Source organism: Chenopodium quinoa, unplaced genomic scaffold (genome assembly GCF_001683475.1).
Source record: "Chenopodium quinoa cultivar QQ74 unplaced genomic scaffold, ASM168347v1, whole genome shotgun sequence".
Taxonomy (NCBI): Eukaryota; Viridiplantae; Streptophyta; class Magnoliopsida; order Caryophyllales; family Amaranthaceae; genus Chenopodium; species Chenopodium quinoa.
In genome coordinates, this window is record NW_018744718.1 from 230,627 (window position 1) to 246,698 (window position 16,072).

General features: G+C 39.0%; 2 protein-coding genes across 3 annotated transcripts; one reads left to right on the forward strand and one right to left on the reverse strand.

Moving 5' to 3' along the window:
* Positions 1-7: 7 nt before the first annotated feature.
* Positions 8-4,710, reverse strand: LOC110703197. Of its 2 annotated transcripts, none has more exons than XM_021880949.1 (10): positions 3,803-4,376; positions 3,170-3,265; positions 2,987-3,061; positions 2,618-2,686; positions 1,913-1,989; positions 1,670-1,758; positions 1,098-1,227; positions 642-732; positions 493-558; positions 8-415 (listed from the first exon to the last, which is right to left on the reverse strand). In XM_021880949.1, the coding sequence occupies exons 1-10, from the start codon at positions 3,827-3,829 to the stop codon at positions 296-298; spliced, it is 840 nt and encodes a 279-aa protein (XP_021736641.1). In that variant the 5' UTR covers positions 3,830-4,376; the 3' UTR covers positions 8-295. The 2 variants fall into 2 exon arrangements, with proteins under 2 accessions (XP_021736641.1, XP_021736640.1); XM_021880948.1 differs by lacking the exon at positions 3,803-4,376 and adding an exon at positions 4,396-4,710 and having other exon boundaries at positions 9-415.
* Positions 4,711-5,516: 806 nt separating this feature from the next.
* On the forward strand, positions 5,517-8,842 carry LOC110703196 (F-box/kelch-repeat protein SKIP6-like). Its single transcript, XM_021880946.1, has 2 exons — positions 5,517-6,891; positions 8,709-8,842. The coding sequence occupies exon 1, from the start codon at positions 5,702-5,704 to the stop codon at positions 6,860-6,862; it is 1,161 nt and encodes a 386-aa protein (XP_021736638.1). The 5' UTR covers positions 5,517-5,701; the 3' UTR covers positions 6,863-6,891; positions 8,709-8,842.
* Positions 8,843-16,072: the final 7,230 nt, after the last annotated feature.

The following is a 16,072-nucleotide window of genomic DNA, read 5'->3' on the forward strand; positions in this document are numbered from 1 at the left end:
CCCAGTCTCATATAGGGATCATTTGACACCAAATATATTCGAATTTGAGACTAATGTGTACGAGAGACGAGCACAAATTGCACCTTGTCTGTTACAAAATACAGGGGCTATCATCAGCAAATTTGAAGCAAGTGTAATTTGTAATCATCCAGTCTTTCTCAGATTCTCATCAATATAAAATACAGTATTACAATTATAGATTACTCTATATTTCATATTAGGCTTGAGCTGTTTAAACTTTGTACCAAAAAAATCTGTGAAAAAAATTATGTGAGGACTGTTTTGCCTCTTGAATTTATGAGGCCGTTTCAATTGCTTTGATGCAATCCAGTACAGTTGCTTTCTTTGACATTTCAGCCATCAGAGCTTCATGAGCCGCTTTATTGTTCTTCAAAAGAGATGCTGCAAACAGAACCTGAACAAACATAGCACACAATATATAAGGCCCTGCCCTGCGTGTGAGAGGGAAGAGAAAGAGGAGCTTATCCTTACAGCCCATCTAGTGAGGTTCTGTTGCTGGTCCTTGCTGATTTGTGGTGTACTCCTATTTATAAATCTCTGTGTACGGGAAACAACAAAAAACACTAAACCTTTTGCCCCAAATTCAAGCAACAAATGGCAAAAGAAAAATTACTACAGACCTGTAGACTGAATAGATCTGCAGATTGACCAATAACCTTGTCGTATGTTAGCCCTTCGGCAGCCAGCCCAGCCATTGACACAACAGCCAACCTGGAGCAACAAAGAAACTCATTTTTTTAGCCATAACTACCAACAGATGCCTCAAAAACTTAATATAAGATTAACCCATCTCTGAGAGTGGATTCAGGAGTTCAATCTCAACCTTTACTCTCAAGAAAGTGCTCCATACTCCAAAAAGCCTCTATAATTCAATCTCAAATATATGTGTATCAGGTGTTTCAACAATTGTCAATTGACTATTGGACAAAATATGTTTGGAGACATGAAAGGAGCGAAAATAGAAATGTTAAAAGCAGAAGATAGACTTCTATGGGGTATATAATGTCATTTCTGAATAGCCTCTAGAAAATGTGTTTTCTGAACCATAAACCATAAAGGCCTAGTAAACGTATTACCTGTCAAGTTCCTTGGAATCAAGCTGTCCACTGTATATAAGCTTCTCCAACTCGTCATTGACGAGGTTCACATGTTCTTTACCAATATCCAGGGAATAACTCAAAATTGGTAGGCCAAGCAAATATGCAACTGTAAGGAATAGTAACAGTGTCAAGCCATGTTTGAAAGAGTAATAACTAGCACAGGTAGCCAGTGGAGAGTAGACTTTGGGCATGATATTAGATGATGCTGATCGTTGATAATGATAAGTGAGGTAATTGTAAATGATTAGCTTATCTATGACATATCATTTCAATATAACTACGTAGTATAACGTTCCTGAAGTTCAGCCACACCCCCACCACCCCAGAAAAAAAAAATAAAAAAAATAAAAAAAATAAAAAAATAAAAAATAAAAGGGAATGGGGTAAAATTTCTTTATGCATGCTTTCATTGCCAAAAAGCTGTATGCCTATATTGTTGCAAGTCGGGCTACTGGTCATTATTTATCCGATAATAGTATCAGCTGAGTGTTTATGATAAGATGAACATATATGTTGACTAAAGAGTAAACCTATTGCTGACATATTACCTAGAAAATGAGCCGCTTCATGCCTAGAAATCCGCTCTTGATAATCAGGAAAAACCACAGAGAATCCACCAATGGCTGCCTGGAGAAGTCTGCATTGATAGATATTATGGTACGTCAATTTAGGGTGCTTTCAGTTCCCTGGAGTAAAAGATGTCTCACCCTCTAGAAAAGAATAAGATGAGGATAGGAAAGAAAAATATGAGATATCTGCATGGAGATGTATACAAGTCCTTAGTTCCTTACCCAGGTGCAACGCTACCCACAGCCAAAACCACTAAAGAGATGCTTCCGACCAAGTATGGCACGAAGAAGCCCCAGTCCTATAATACAAGCATAGTTATAAATCTCAAAAGACAGAAACAATCATAGAGCCACAGTTTCAGAAAACAATCACAAGGAAATGTGCACAGCGCCACAGCTGCCCACATTTTTAATAATTTGTGATTAATTCCTAAATTTACAAACTGACATCTCCATAATATATTACCGTAAAATATCACACTAGCCAAAGTGGAATTTAAGACAGAATAACCCTCTCCCCCCCCCCCTCCCTCTTCCTACTCTTCTGCAAAGCAGATAATGTTCAAATCCTTTTCAGGCAATTTTATGATACCAAAGTTGCCTGACTTTGTGAATAGTTGTGCTAAGTGTAATTTTCTTTTAAAAACAAAAAAATAAAAACTAACATAAGTCTGCGAATCATACTTCCATGTTGAAAGAACAGCAAGAATGTGTCATTACGTTAAAAGACCTTAGACCAAAATTTTCATATTTTTACTAATACTGTCTACAAAAAGTAGTCAACCTTGGTACTTGTGACTCACAAGACTGACGTTGACATCGAAGGAGTTATTTATATTCATTCTGGCATACAGTTCAGTCTTGCAATACATTTGACTGGAAAGTAAGCTGGCTTGTATATAATGGAGATAAGAGGATGCTGTTTACCCCTGGAAGCTGGCCAGCAAGAACAGCCAAAAATCCTGTTGTGCCAACCACCGTAGCTAGAAAAGCTGCCTGCATGACTGAAAATTATCATGTTGATGCAGTATCCAGAGTAAAATTTCAAATCCCCCATCACTAGAGTTCATTCAATAACAGAATCATCTAACATAATGTGCATACATAACAATGTGCCAATAAATATAAACTTTAAGCTTAGAGCAGGAGCCAGCCAATGGAAAGCAAGAAACTCAAGTCATGATGCTGAAGTCCTCTACGATAGGAGATGAACCCCAAAATACCCTCCTCAAGGCAATGGTGAAAGAATATCTGCTTATATATGCTAATCCTCTATGACTGAACTAGTTTACTTACATCATTTCTGACGCTTGGTATAGCAAGATTCTCAGCATTCTTGATTCCAAGAGTTGTCAGCTCCCGAAGTGATGTCTGTACATTAGAAATGCAAATATTGACTTTTCTTCAAGCAACATTTCTTAGATTAGCCAATACTTAAGCTGAAAACTTAACAAGTACATGCTAATAATGGCTACGTACAGTACGACGAGAGATATATGGCTGCGAACTCCACCTTTTGGCCCAACCAACTTCGCTTAACTGATCAAGTGCGTCCTTGACAGCATCACTATCATTCTGCACCATAAAAATGCTTACATCCTCAGAAATTTCGTTTAGAATTATTAAGCATCACATTCTGACAAGCATAAAATCTTCAACATAAATACTTCACCATTACAAGAGTGTCTAAGGTCTTCATAGAATGTCATGGGTTGAAGAAATATTGTGAAATGATTAATCACATTTGATTTGGATGTTCCTTGTGCACACAAATTTAGTCCATACTTTGGAAAGGAATTATTAAGCATCACATTCTGACAAGCATAAATCTTCACCATAAATACTTTACCATCACGAGAGGGTCTAAGGTCTTCATAGAATGTCATGAGTGGAAGAAATATAATGAATTGTTAAATCACATTTGATTTGGATGTTCCTTGTGCACACAAATTTAGTCCATACTTTGGAAAGGAATTGTTGTAAGGTACTCGAGGATTGAGATGTATATACTATATAACACTGTATATACTATATAACACCCACCAAAAGTTCTTACTTCAAAGTTCAACTAGATGCATTAGCTTTAGCTATTATCAATTAAATTTTCACTACCTTTACTAACAAAACCACGCGCTTCATAAATCATGATGGCCTGAAACTCAGGAACTTGGTGACACCAATGACATTCCTTCTCTAATATCTAGGAGCTCAAAGCCTCAAAGTTCTCAGCCTTCAGCAACTTCCCAACAGATATTATCACCAATTCACAACAACAATCCTTCAAAAATCAGCTTCACACATCACTGCCTCTTTAAAAGCAGTCCTTTTGGTAAGGGTAATAAAACGGCAGTTATGGGAATAAATTTAAGTGTAATCTTGCATAAAAAGTATCATCCTAACATCCATGATAATGCAACACATTTCATAGATTTTCATCAAGTGTGAAAACCCAATTAACACACTTAAACAACTAGAATGAGCTCAAGGCAAACTAAGCCCCAAAAAGCAACTTTTAGTACCCAAACAAACTAGAATTGCAAGCCCAGAAAGATAACGTGACTATAAACCTAGACAAATTTAAACAAATATACAAACACCCAGAAAAATCAGAAAATTACCCAGATATTGTTCAACAAATTCAAATACTGGGTAATCCTAAAATCCATCCAATTCAATCATGAGGAGATCGAGAGATAAGGGTGAACCTTTTCAAGAGCGGATTGAAGAGGGTTAAAATCAACAGAAGGAAGAGCATTAGCAGTAGAAGAGGAGCATGTGATGATTATGCGGCGTTTGTTGGTGATGGAGTTGAATTGATTGGGGTTAACAGAATAATTGTTGCTGCGATGAAGGTGGTTGCTGCTGAGAAATAATGCCGCAACGCCGTTTACTGTAACTGCTGACATCCCTTTTCACAGTAGAGTTCCAACACCCTCAGATTTTCAGATAAGGTTCTGTTTTCGCGCCACCAGTTCAATACAGGTAGTTTAGTTATATTCTCATTCATTGTTAATGATTATGATGAAATTGAAAAGGTGTAAGTTTATCACCCACGTATCTATAAGTCATTTATTAAGGAAAATGTCGAGCCTATGGTAGATAATTTTTCTAAAGAATATTATTCTTGATATGTTTTCTACCTCAAATTCTCAAATCTCGAAAGATGGCTTTGGGGTATAATGCTTATTTGTGCCGTTTTCGCGTGTATTAGGGTTAGCTAGAACTATCTCACAACCCGATATATAGGTAACAACCCACTAACTATGTGTCGTGTCAATCAAGATTATCTAGACATGGACTTAATCATTAATCAGCATGATCATCGTGCCATATCAAGTTGTACATAACTACATAAGTCAAATTTTGCTTACTTTGTTGTGTTGGGTCAAGTTGAAAAACATCTTTCTCATGTTTCTCTAACAAAAATGTGGCACAAGCACAATCCACATTCTGACATACACGTCTTTGTATTATGTCATGCCCAAGCTCAACCTTGCATACATATAATTTCCTTTCCGATTTTGTTTTATTTTAGGATTTAAGGTGACATCTATACTTAATATATTAAAAGTCAAATCATAAGCACCAAGTATCACTCTCATCTTTAATCTTTTTTGTTTTTGTTTACAAAATTTTATTGCTAATCTATACTATGTAATGAATGATTTTCTTCCGTATTCTCCATATTTTAATAATTTAAATAAATATATATAATTTAACCCAATTTTACTTTATACGAAGTACAATCCGTGCATTGTATCAATTTTAAATTAGAGACCTTAGTACCTAGTCGTCAACTCGTCCGTAAAAGTTTGTAAGAGTGGTGTGAGTGGCGTACACAATTGAAAGATAAACTTGGAGCAATCCAATTAATCAATGATCCAATTCAAACCCTCTTACCAAAATGAGAAAGCCAAAGCCAGTCAAAACTCCAAATGACCCTCCAAATTCCCAACTTCCCTTCTCTCTCCCTCAGTCCCTCTCACCAGAGTTCTCAAAACTCCGACAACCATGGCCGATCAACCTTCACCCTCTGAAACCCACCATTGCCAACACCATGAACAACCCCTGATTCCAGCTCTCTCAAACGACGTCGCACTGCAATGCTTAGCTCGAGTTCCTCGTTCCCACCACCCTTTCCTCTCTCTTGTCAGCAAATCATGGCGGTCCATTCTACGTTCTCCTCTCTTCCACGCTACTCGCTGTGCACTCAACACCACCCAATCATTCCTCTTCATCAACCTTCGCATCTTCAACTCCAAAGATTCATCCTTCTCTTTCAGATGGTACTCTCTAGACCCTTCTACATTTTTCCCCAAAACTCAAATCAATCACATCCCAAGAACCCTAATCCCAATTAATCCCTCCCCATCTCACCCTATTGGGGCTTCTTTTGTTTCATTAGGTCGCCATTTGTATGTGATTGGTGGGTCTATCAATGATATCCCTTCCCCTAATTTATGGGTTCTTGATTGTTTGTCTAATAAATGGGAAATGGGTCCTAAAATGAGGGTTGGGAGGGAATTTGCTGCTTCTGGGGTGATTGATGGGAAGATTTATGTGTTGGGGGGTTGTGTTGTGGATAATTGGGCTAGGTCTATGAACTGGGCTGAGGTTTTTGATCCGATTAGCGGGTTGTGGAAGCCTGTTCGGAGTCCGATTGAGGTGAAGGAGAAGTGGATGCACGCTAGTGCTGTAGTGGATGGAAGATTGTATGCAATGGCTGATAGGGGTGGGGTGATTTTCGACCCGGGGTTGGAGGAGTGGGGATTGGTGTCAACAGAGCTCGATTTGGGGTGGAGGGGGCGGGCCGCTGTGGTGGATGGAGTGTTGTATTGTTATGATTATTTGGGGAAGATTAGAGGGTTTGATGTTGGGGAGAATGAGTGGAAGGAGTTGAAAGGAGTGGATAACAGTTTACCTAAGTTCTTGTGTGGTGCTACTATGGCTAATGTGGGTGGGAGGTTGTTTGTGGTGTGGGAAGGGAAAGCGAACCAGAATGCGAATGGGAATGGGGGCTGGAGTGGGCAGGAAATAGAGGTGCTTTGTGCTGAGATTTTGGTGAGGAAGAATGAATTAGGGGAATTATGGGGGTCGATTGTGTGGTCGGATGTGATCATTGTTATTCCCAAAGGGTCCTCTGTTGTGCATTGCTTGGATGTTCATTTATGAGTTTCTCACTATTCTCAGGAGTAATATCAGTATGTATTAAATCGTCCTTTAGCTCTTTAGTTTTACATTTATTGATTCTTTTTTTTAATGTCATGTCGTATTATTTTGTCATAAGCTTCAATAGGTTCCAGTATGATAGCAAGATGGTATTAAGAATTCTCTAAAAAGAAGAATGACATGCTTTGAATTATGCAAGACTTCTGCACAATAGAACTACAGTTTTGATTCATGGAATTCAGAATGCTTAAAACTTATACTGTATTAGACGTGAGTGAACTTTTTGTGTTTGGAGAAGTAATTTTGAGTTAAATGTGATTGATAATGCTAGAATTTGATAGTGAGTGAAAGAGAAGTATGGAAATGTTTTTACATAGACAAATTTAGCTTACATCACCAACCTAGTGCTCTAAAGTTGGGTGATGTAACTTAAGCCAAACCAATTAATACAAGCAAACATTTCCAAGTACAAGCTCTCCCTTTGTCATCTCCACTTACAGACATTTGTATACTTTCATCAATTTATATTTGTCACCGCTTGTTCATACCTAAAGTGGTGGTAATGATCGGGTGATAAGACTTCTAATGAAGAAAAATAACGTGTTTGCTGATGGATATGCATTATCATGAACATATGTGTGAACATTTCAAATTAAATGCCTAATATAAATACAAATTCTGTTACCCTTCTCTCAAATTGTTACGTAATAACAAAGTAACTTTTAGTGGCATTGGTTTAGTAAATGAAGTTATTTGTTAGTTTCTTTTGTGTATAAAAGATGAGATGAACTAGGCTTTTAAGATAACTTGAATGTCATTGATGGTGATGGAATGCATAGAATAAACCTTAAAAGTTTTATACTTCAGTTAAGGAACAAATTTTCTATTTTTGCTTTTGTAGACAGAGCCATTGATTATTGAAATGCTGAGGAGAATTTTGCTTTTGTTTGACCATAACCTATGTTGCGTGTGGGCGGGTGCGTGGGTGGGTGCGTGTGTTGGTGGGTGGGTGGGGGGTTGTGTGGGTGTGGGGGGGGGGGGTGCATGTGTTGTGTGTTGGTGTGTGGGTGGGGGGTGTGCGTGTGCGTGTGGGTTGTGCGTTCGTGTGTGCATGATCCTATTAATTGGGTATATAGCTGTTTATAAGCTAGTTTCATTGTCCTATAATGTTTGTTTGGTGATTGTAAGTAAAGTAGTAAACCATTAAATCGAATGGTTTTTAATATGAAATTATGTCGGATACCGAGCTAATGGATATTGGTAATGGATCCCCCTCATCTATAGAATATACCTTTTACCAGAGTAATAGTAGTCTCAGTTGTATCATCTTGACTAAAATTGAACTCATTGCTGTATCATGCATGTTTTGTGTTTGGATTAATCTTGGTATATTGCTACAGTATTATAGATTAGAGAAGCTCATGGTTTATTGTTATAATATGGTCTTGGTGGCCCATTATTTGACAAGGGAAGTGCATTATTATGCTGTGAACCTGTAAGAGTGAACTGGCTAGTATAATGAAGAGAGAGATGAACTGTCTCGGTCTATAAGCTTATCTTGTCAACCCCCAATACATCTTTTTTGCTATTTTTTTTTAACCACATTCAGGCACTCCCAAAAAAAAAAAAAAAAAAAAAAAAAAAAAAAAAAAAAAAAAAAAAAAAACTGAATAAGAGCGTTTTGTTCTGAAGTTGTGATGTCCTCTTTCAAGCTCTTGTGAATTGATCTGCTGGAGTTTCCATGTAGAATTCATTGACAGGCACAATTCTTAGTTTAATACTTTAATGTATCTGATAAGTTGGTATAAAGTGTAAGTGTGTAACTGATCTCAAAATTTCTTTTCTACAGTACTTGTCCCCGCTTAGGCTGTGTCATTGATAATGGTATCAGTGAAGGTCAAATGAGGCTGAAGCATAAGCATTTGGCCATGCCTTCATTCACATCTGAAGCAAAATTTCCAGAGCCTGTGTAAGTCTCTACATTTTCCTGCTCTGGTTCTCTTCAAACTTGTATTAAGAGCTCATAGAGTTCACCCTCAGATAATATAGCTGTCTTCTGAATAATATGAAGACATCCAGCTAGCGTTGCAATTGTAAAATAATATAATTTGTATGTTCAGCAATTAATGTCACTCTGCTAATTACTCCATTTGCTTAACCCTGAAAAATACAGAGTAGTTCAATGATCATTATCATATGTGCTAGCCAGTTTTTTCTTTCACTTTTCCAAGCAGGGTTGCAATTGGCAAAAGGAGATTCCCTTGAATCCCTTCTAGGCTTTATGGCTTGTAAATGATCATTGTGTCTCACTGGTTGCTCCCAATGATCGCCACTGTTCAAGGCAAAGAGTCGGAATCAGCAATGTTCATTGTGCAAACTTGTCCAAGCACGGAAGCAGCCAGTTCCTCCCAGAAATTGGTTTCCTCCTTTATTTCTACTATGAAGCATGGTGCGTATGTTCAGTGGCGGACCTACGTTGGAGCAAGGGGTAGCACATGCTACCCAAAAAAAAAAAAAAAAAAAGAGACTAAAAAATGCTGCAGAAATATTTTTATATAAATATTATACCTTGTATAATTAATTATTCATTGTAATCAGCGTTGCTCTGGTGGTGCGGTAAGTGTGATGTGATCGATTCCTCTTGGCAACAAATTTAGGCTTTTTTTTTTTTTTTTTTTTTTTTACACGTAGTATTCATCATTTTTACATTTTTAAAAAGAAAACTAGCTCTTTAATCTAGAATACTCCCTCTTTAAAAACTAGCTCTTTAAAAAGAAAACTAGCTCTTTAATCTACATTTTTAAATAGAAGTTCTTCCCATTTTCATGCATAGCTTGATTTCCAATGCTCGTGTTTGACCATTATAATTTATTTAGTTTTATATATATTAGTAATAATATTTATGAAAATTTACAATGAAATGTATATATAAAATAAAAAATAAAAATAAAAATAAAAATAAAAATAAAAAAGAAAAGAAAAGAAAGAAAAGCATAGTTGATAATTTTTTTTTCTTATATCCAACTCTTACCATATAAAACTTTGACCGATAATTCATGGAACATATGGATTGGAGTACTTTTAATTTGAATATGATTGTAGTATACTAAAAACTAGAATATTAATTATTTGTAAAACAAATTTTAAAAAATGTAAATAAATGTTTAGAAATGGTTAACTATTACTCCCACCATTTTGAATAATTCAGTATGATTGGCATATATGATGAAAAGTATACATTAATTAATACGATTATAACAAGTATTCAGATAATTATGTTTACTTGTATGGATAAAGCACCAATATTAGCTTTTTATTTTTATATGAATATAGTTAAAATTGGGCACGCACTTAATAAAATTAAATATTGATAGGTATATGAAAAGACGTCGCATTATATAATAAAGTTAACCCAATTAGTTTGCGACAATCTAAATAGTTTATTATGAGTTTCTAGTCATTTACAATTTCTTAAGTTATTTAAGGCATAGTGCTACCCCTAGGTAGAATCCGGGATCTGTTATTGCGTATGTACTATCTGTCTCAGCATTGAGAACAAACTGCACGAAAAATGCGTAGCCGGGGGATCAATTACCCAGGTTTGTCCAGAGTAGAGCAAATATTGAAGAAAATGTGAACAATGCTTACCAAGGATTTCTCATCATTTTCAAATATATATTCATAATTCGCTCATTCAGTTGTTAGCCTGTCATTATTTCAACCTCTCAATTCTTGGATATGATCTTGTTTTTTTCAGAAATGACCTTTGTAGTTGTGCTTGCTGTAAGTAACTCTGTATTAGAAATCCAATCATCAATCACCATAAAATTTTCAAGAAAGGTGATATCTTTTTCAAATCCGAATTCAAGAAAGGTGACAAAGATGATAAGTTCGAATTCAAATCGAAAGCGATTACTGATGTTGACATGGCTAGAGTTTGGGGTGTGAAAGTAAGGATTTCAAAGCTGAAAATGTCAGGGAAGAAGCGCTCTCCAACAACTTCATCTTCGGATTCTGGTCCGGCTAAGAGACGGTGCAGCGAAGAGGTCACTTCTAAAAATTGTGATGATTTCGAAGTGCAACAAGCTATTCTGGGTTCACTTGAAGACACACAAATGGGTCAGTTGGAATTGTAGGGGTTTAAATGGGATTTTTTACGAAACTAAGCCTTATTAGTAAACAATTTACGAATATAGACGCGTGGCCAAACTATTTACGAAATTAAGCTTCTGAAGTATAACGCTGACTTGGTCAGCGTTTTTCCTCATTTTTTTTTTGAATTACGTATTTTGTGAAATACAAAATAAAAATAAAAAAACTGAAAATACACAAAACCGCTGCCTCAGTCAGCGTTTTTGTGTAAGGCTATAATAGGCCTTAAAACGCTGACTGAGGCATCGTTTCATTAATACTAGAAACACGCTGCCTCAGTCAGCGGTTTTCACTGGTATATTGTTCCAGGAACACGCGACACATTCACTCTTCCTCAAAACTCAAATTCACTCTCTCACTCTTCATCAACTGTCTACCCAATCTGCCGTCGCCGTCGCTGTCGCCGCCGCCACGCCTCTCCTCTTCTTTTTAATCACATTGTTGGTACTTCTCACTCATTTGTTTTTAAAATCTAAAAACCTAGGTTAGTTTGATAATTATATATAACATTGTTTTAATTTGATAATGTTGTTGATTATTCTAAGTTAGTTTGATGTAAATTGATAATTATGTTGATAATTCTAAGATAGTTTGTTGTAATTTGATAATAGTTTAGTATAAAAGCCCTAAATTGATGTTAGTTTAGTATGAAAGTTTTTGATGAAATTGTGGAAATGTTTGATAAAATTGTTGAAAATGTCGATGAAATTGTTGATAATGTTGATGAAATTCTTGTTTTAATTTGATAAAGTAGTCTACATTGTTGTTTAATTACGAAAAATATGTTATGTAGAATATGTTGGTTGTCATAGTGTGAATATGTTTGTTGTGTACTTTGTTTTGGTTGTTATGTGAATTGGAATAGTGTTGGTTAATTATGTTTATAGTGTGAATATCTTGGTTGTTATAGTGCGAATTGGTGGAGATTGGTATTAAGATGTGTTTTTGGTTGTTGTATAGAATATGGCTACACAAAACGCAGCTTTGTTATGCCGATGGGGGGTGAATTTGTGTCTGATGGACCGAATGTCCAGTATAGTGGTGGAAATATGGAACCATTGCCACTTGGACCGGACATGACTTTCAACGATCTGATGAACGAGGTTCATAGCATTATTGGCTTAAACCCAATGAATGTACAACTTAACATTCAAATGAGGTTTGAGACTAATAATGCGGTTCAAGTGTTACCTTGTTCTAACGATAGACATTTGAAAGCTTTGAGGAGCGTTGTTTTAATGAGGGGTTATCCACATGAGATATATGTAGAAATAGTGTCTACATGTACGCAACAAAGTACTCAACCAGATCAACAAGCTACCTTTTTTTCCGGATACACAGAGTCCTTTCGAATGCCCTCACAAGACATTCCATCAACTGGATATGGGATGGGGTCCTTCAGTAGACTGCTTCATGACGATCGGTTCCAGATGCCGTTGAGTTCACATATAGCTTCACCTGTATATGGTGGACCATCTACGACAATGTTTGGCCAATCTGGGCCTTCGACATCGAACACATTTATATCTTCTCCCATGCAACTCCAAAGTTATTCACCGGGTACTGCAATCAGAGGCCTACGCAAACACATACGCTCCCCAATTCTGGCCTATCCCTTGTGAGACGACATGGAGAGAGTATAGAGGCCTTAAACTCATTCCCGACAACAGCATGGTACGAGGAGCAGGTCGCCCTAAGTCAAGGCGCATACGCAATAAAATGGATGAGACCAACCGTCCCGCAAGCAAATGCAGCCTCTGTCACCAGCAGGGTCACAACAAGAGATCGTGTCCATCTAGATCGACCGGGCACTAAGTTTTTTTTTTATCTAGAATGATGTAGTAGAATAGTACGTTGATTGTATTTCTGCATTTCAAATGATTGTAACAGTTGGAGTATTTTTAGATTGAAGTATGAGATTTGAAATTTTGTATTTTGTTATCGATTGTCTGTAATTGTTACTTTTTAATTGTTGGATTATAACGCTGTTAATGAACAGATACCATGGACACCCGAGATAGCACACCCGGACCCACCGACCCTTCTGTCCTTACACTACAGAACACACATCGTAGCGTTGACATTTGGACTCAGTCGGTTGATCCGGCGGGCATACTGACATGCAGGCACTACACTGTCGCGTTCCTTGGGGATTGGGTTATCGATCCCCGCATTCTGCCTTTCGTGGAATACACTGTCTTCATGGGTATACATCGGATGGCGTTCAGAGATGTCGACCCAGCGCTTGTTACTGCGCTTGTGGAGAGATGGAGACAGGAGACGCACTCCTTCCATCTACCTGTTGGGGAGGCGACCGTGACGTTGCGAGACGTGGCGATACTCACACGGCTTCCCATTCATGGGAGTCTGGTGTCTGGATCTGCGTTGGCCGATCCCCCCGGTTATGTTGCTCAGGTTCTCAGGGTTCAGCCAGGTCCGGACGATATCAGGGCGGCGGATTGAGGACCGGCTGGATACGCGACACTTTTCGTGTGTTGCCAGATGTGCTGATGAGGCCACTGTTGAGAGACAAGCTCGAGCGTACCTTTTTCTGCTCATCTCGGGTGTGTTGTTCGGTGGCAAGAATGGCAGCCATTTACAGATCATTTACCTGCAGCTATTAGACCACGACTGGGAGCATATCCGTGGCTACAGCTGGGGCAGTGCTTGTCTGGCGATGTTGTATCGCCATCTGTGTAGAGCATCCCGTCGGGGTTCTCGTGAGATCAGCGGTCCGTTATTTTTGCTTCAGGTAACCTACCTATCTGTTAACAATTTAATTTGGAAAGTTCTTATAATTAGTTTACAATTAACCAAGTTTTGTGTGTTTGATGTCCAGTATTGGTCTTGGGAGCACATCCATGTAGGCAGGCCAGGTAGGCCTGCTATACATCGTCAGGGGCAGCAGGATCAGGACCAGCAGTATGAGAGGTACATTCCTCCACCACGCCCTTCCGCTGACGAGGCGTACGGTTGCAGATGGGCGGTCCCCAGACTAATATATGCGCATGCGGCGAGGGGCCTTCCGTACTACCGAGACGCCCTTGACCGACTCGCCGAGTATCAGGTGATAACTTTAATTTATTTTGTAAACAGTTATTTATTATGTATACTCTTAACATATTTAATATGCACTAACCTGTTTACTATATTACTTTGTATGTGTTATCGCAGATGACATGGGACCCGTATGAAGCTGATTTAGTTGCTGCCATGCCTCCACATCTGCTAGATCATCAGGCGCAGTGGCGTTCTAGGGTCCCCCTGATCTGTTTTGAGGTTGTGGAGAGTCACCTACCGGATCGAGTCATGCGACAGTTTGGACTACGCCAGCCTGTCCCCCAGCAGTGTGACACTAGTGCCCGGCTGCACCGCATTGACCGTCGGGGAAAGAGCGACAGGAACTGGTGGATGGAGCATGCCCAGTACATTGACTTGTGGCATCGACGGTTAGAGTTCGTCGTCACTGGTGACCCCATCCCCGGCGTTATGGATCCATACGATCCATACATGGAGTTGTACATGCAGATTACACGACGTTTCATTAACCCCAGCTACACGCCGCCATCCGCACATTACCATCCATCCTTTGACGTGATCAGGGGATATGTAAGTGTATTTGATTTACTTATTTTCATCAATTTTTAATTTGTATATCATTCAACTAACTCATCCATAATTACTGCAGGCGTTGGATATGACGGCGATGGTTGACCCCCGGGATGATCATGGCGGCCACTCTAGTCACTCACAGTTCGAGGCTGGCCAGAGTAGCTGTGGGGGTGATCCTGCGTCATTCACGAGCGCAGAGGAGTACGTCATCCGCAGTTCCACGCCCCTACGTCATCCTGATGACCCATCGTCCAGCCAGCTGACTCCGCCAGTACGCCCGAACCTATTTACCACGGTCCGTCACTACAGCCGTCGTCTCAGGCTGAGAGGCAACATACAGGATATAGAACCGTTACACCAAATCGATGAGTCAGAATAGGATAAAATTATCTAATTTATTTGTTGTAATGACCTTCTCTAGTTTGTTGTACATTACATTATTATTTTAATAATTGGGTTTTGAATGAATTTATGTCTTGTTTGAACTTCAAATTCCTTATTTGTGCATATTTGACTCATTTCGTTCAAAATAAATTGTTATGGCCTGGTTTGTAAGTCGTTGGGTGCTTTGAAGTGGCTACGGAAGATTGAAATCGCCGGTGGAGGGTGTTGGTCGATGGGCGGTGGTGTGGTGGTGGTGTCGAGAGGCGTTGGAGGGCGGTGTGGATGGTGAAGTGGTAATGGTGGAAGCCGATGGGGATGGGAGGTGGTGGTTGATTGTGGTGGTGGAGGAGGAGGGTGGTGGTGGTGGAGGAGGGTAGTGGTGGTGGTGGATGTGGAGGTGGAGGGTGGTGGAGGTGGTGGATGTGGAGGAAGAGGGTGGTGGAGGTGGTAGATGTGGAGGAGGAGGGTGGTGGATGTGGAGGAAGAGGGTGGTGGAGGTGGTAGATGTGGAGGAGGAGGGTGGTGGAGGTGGGGGATGTGGAGGAGGAGGGTGGTGGAGGTGGGTGGTGGAGGTGGTGGATGTGGAGGAGGAGGGTGGTGGTGGTGGTGGATGTGGAGGAGGGTGGCTCTTGGGGCTGCTGCTATTGGGGCTGTTGTTGCTGCTGTTGGGGCTGCTGTTTCTGGCTTCAGCCAGCAGATAAAACGCTAACTGAGGCAGCGTTTTATACTAAGGAATAAAACGCTGCCTCAGTCAACGTTTTTTTGCTGTCCTTGACATATTAGCCTTACACAAAAAACGCTGACTGAGGCAGTGTTTTTATGTATTTCCAGTTTTTTAAAAAGAAAATCTGTATTTCACAAAATACGAAATTTAAAAATAAATAATAATGAAAGGGTTAAAACGCTGACCGAGTCAGCGTTTTACCTCAGAAACTCAGTTTCGTAAATAGTTTGGCCACGCAACTAGATTAGTAAATAGTTTATCAATTAAGCTTACTTTTGTAAAAAAAAATCTGTTTAAATGACCCACTATCCCCTACACATCCCTATCTAGTGTGGTTAATG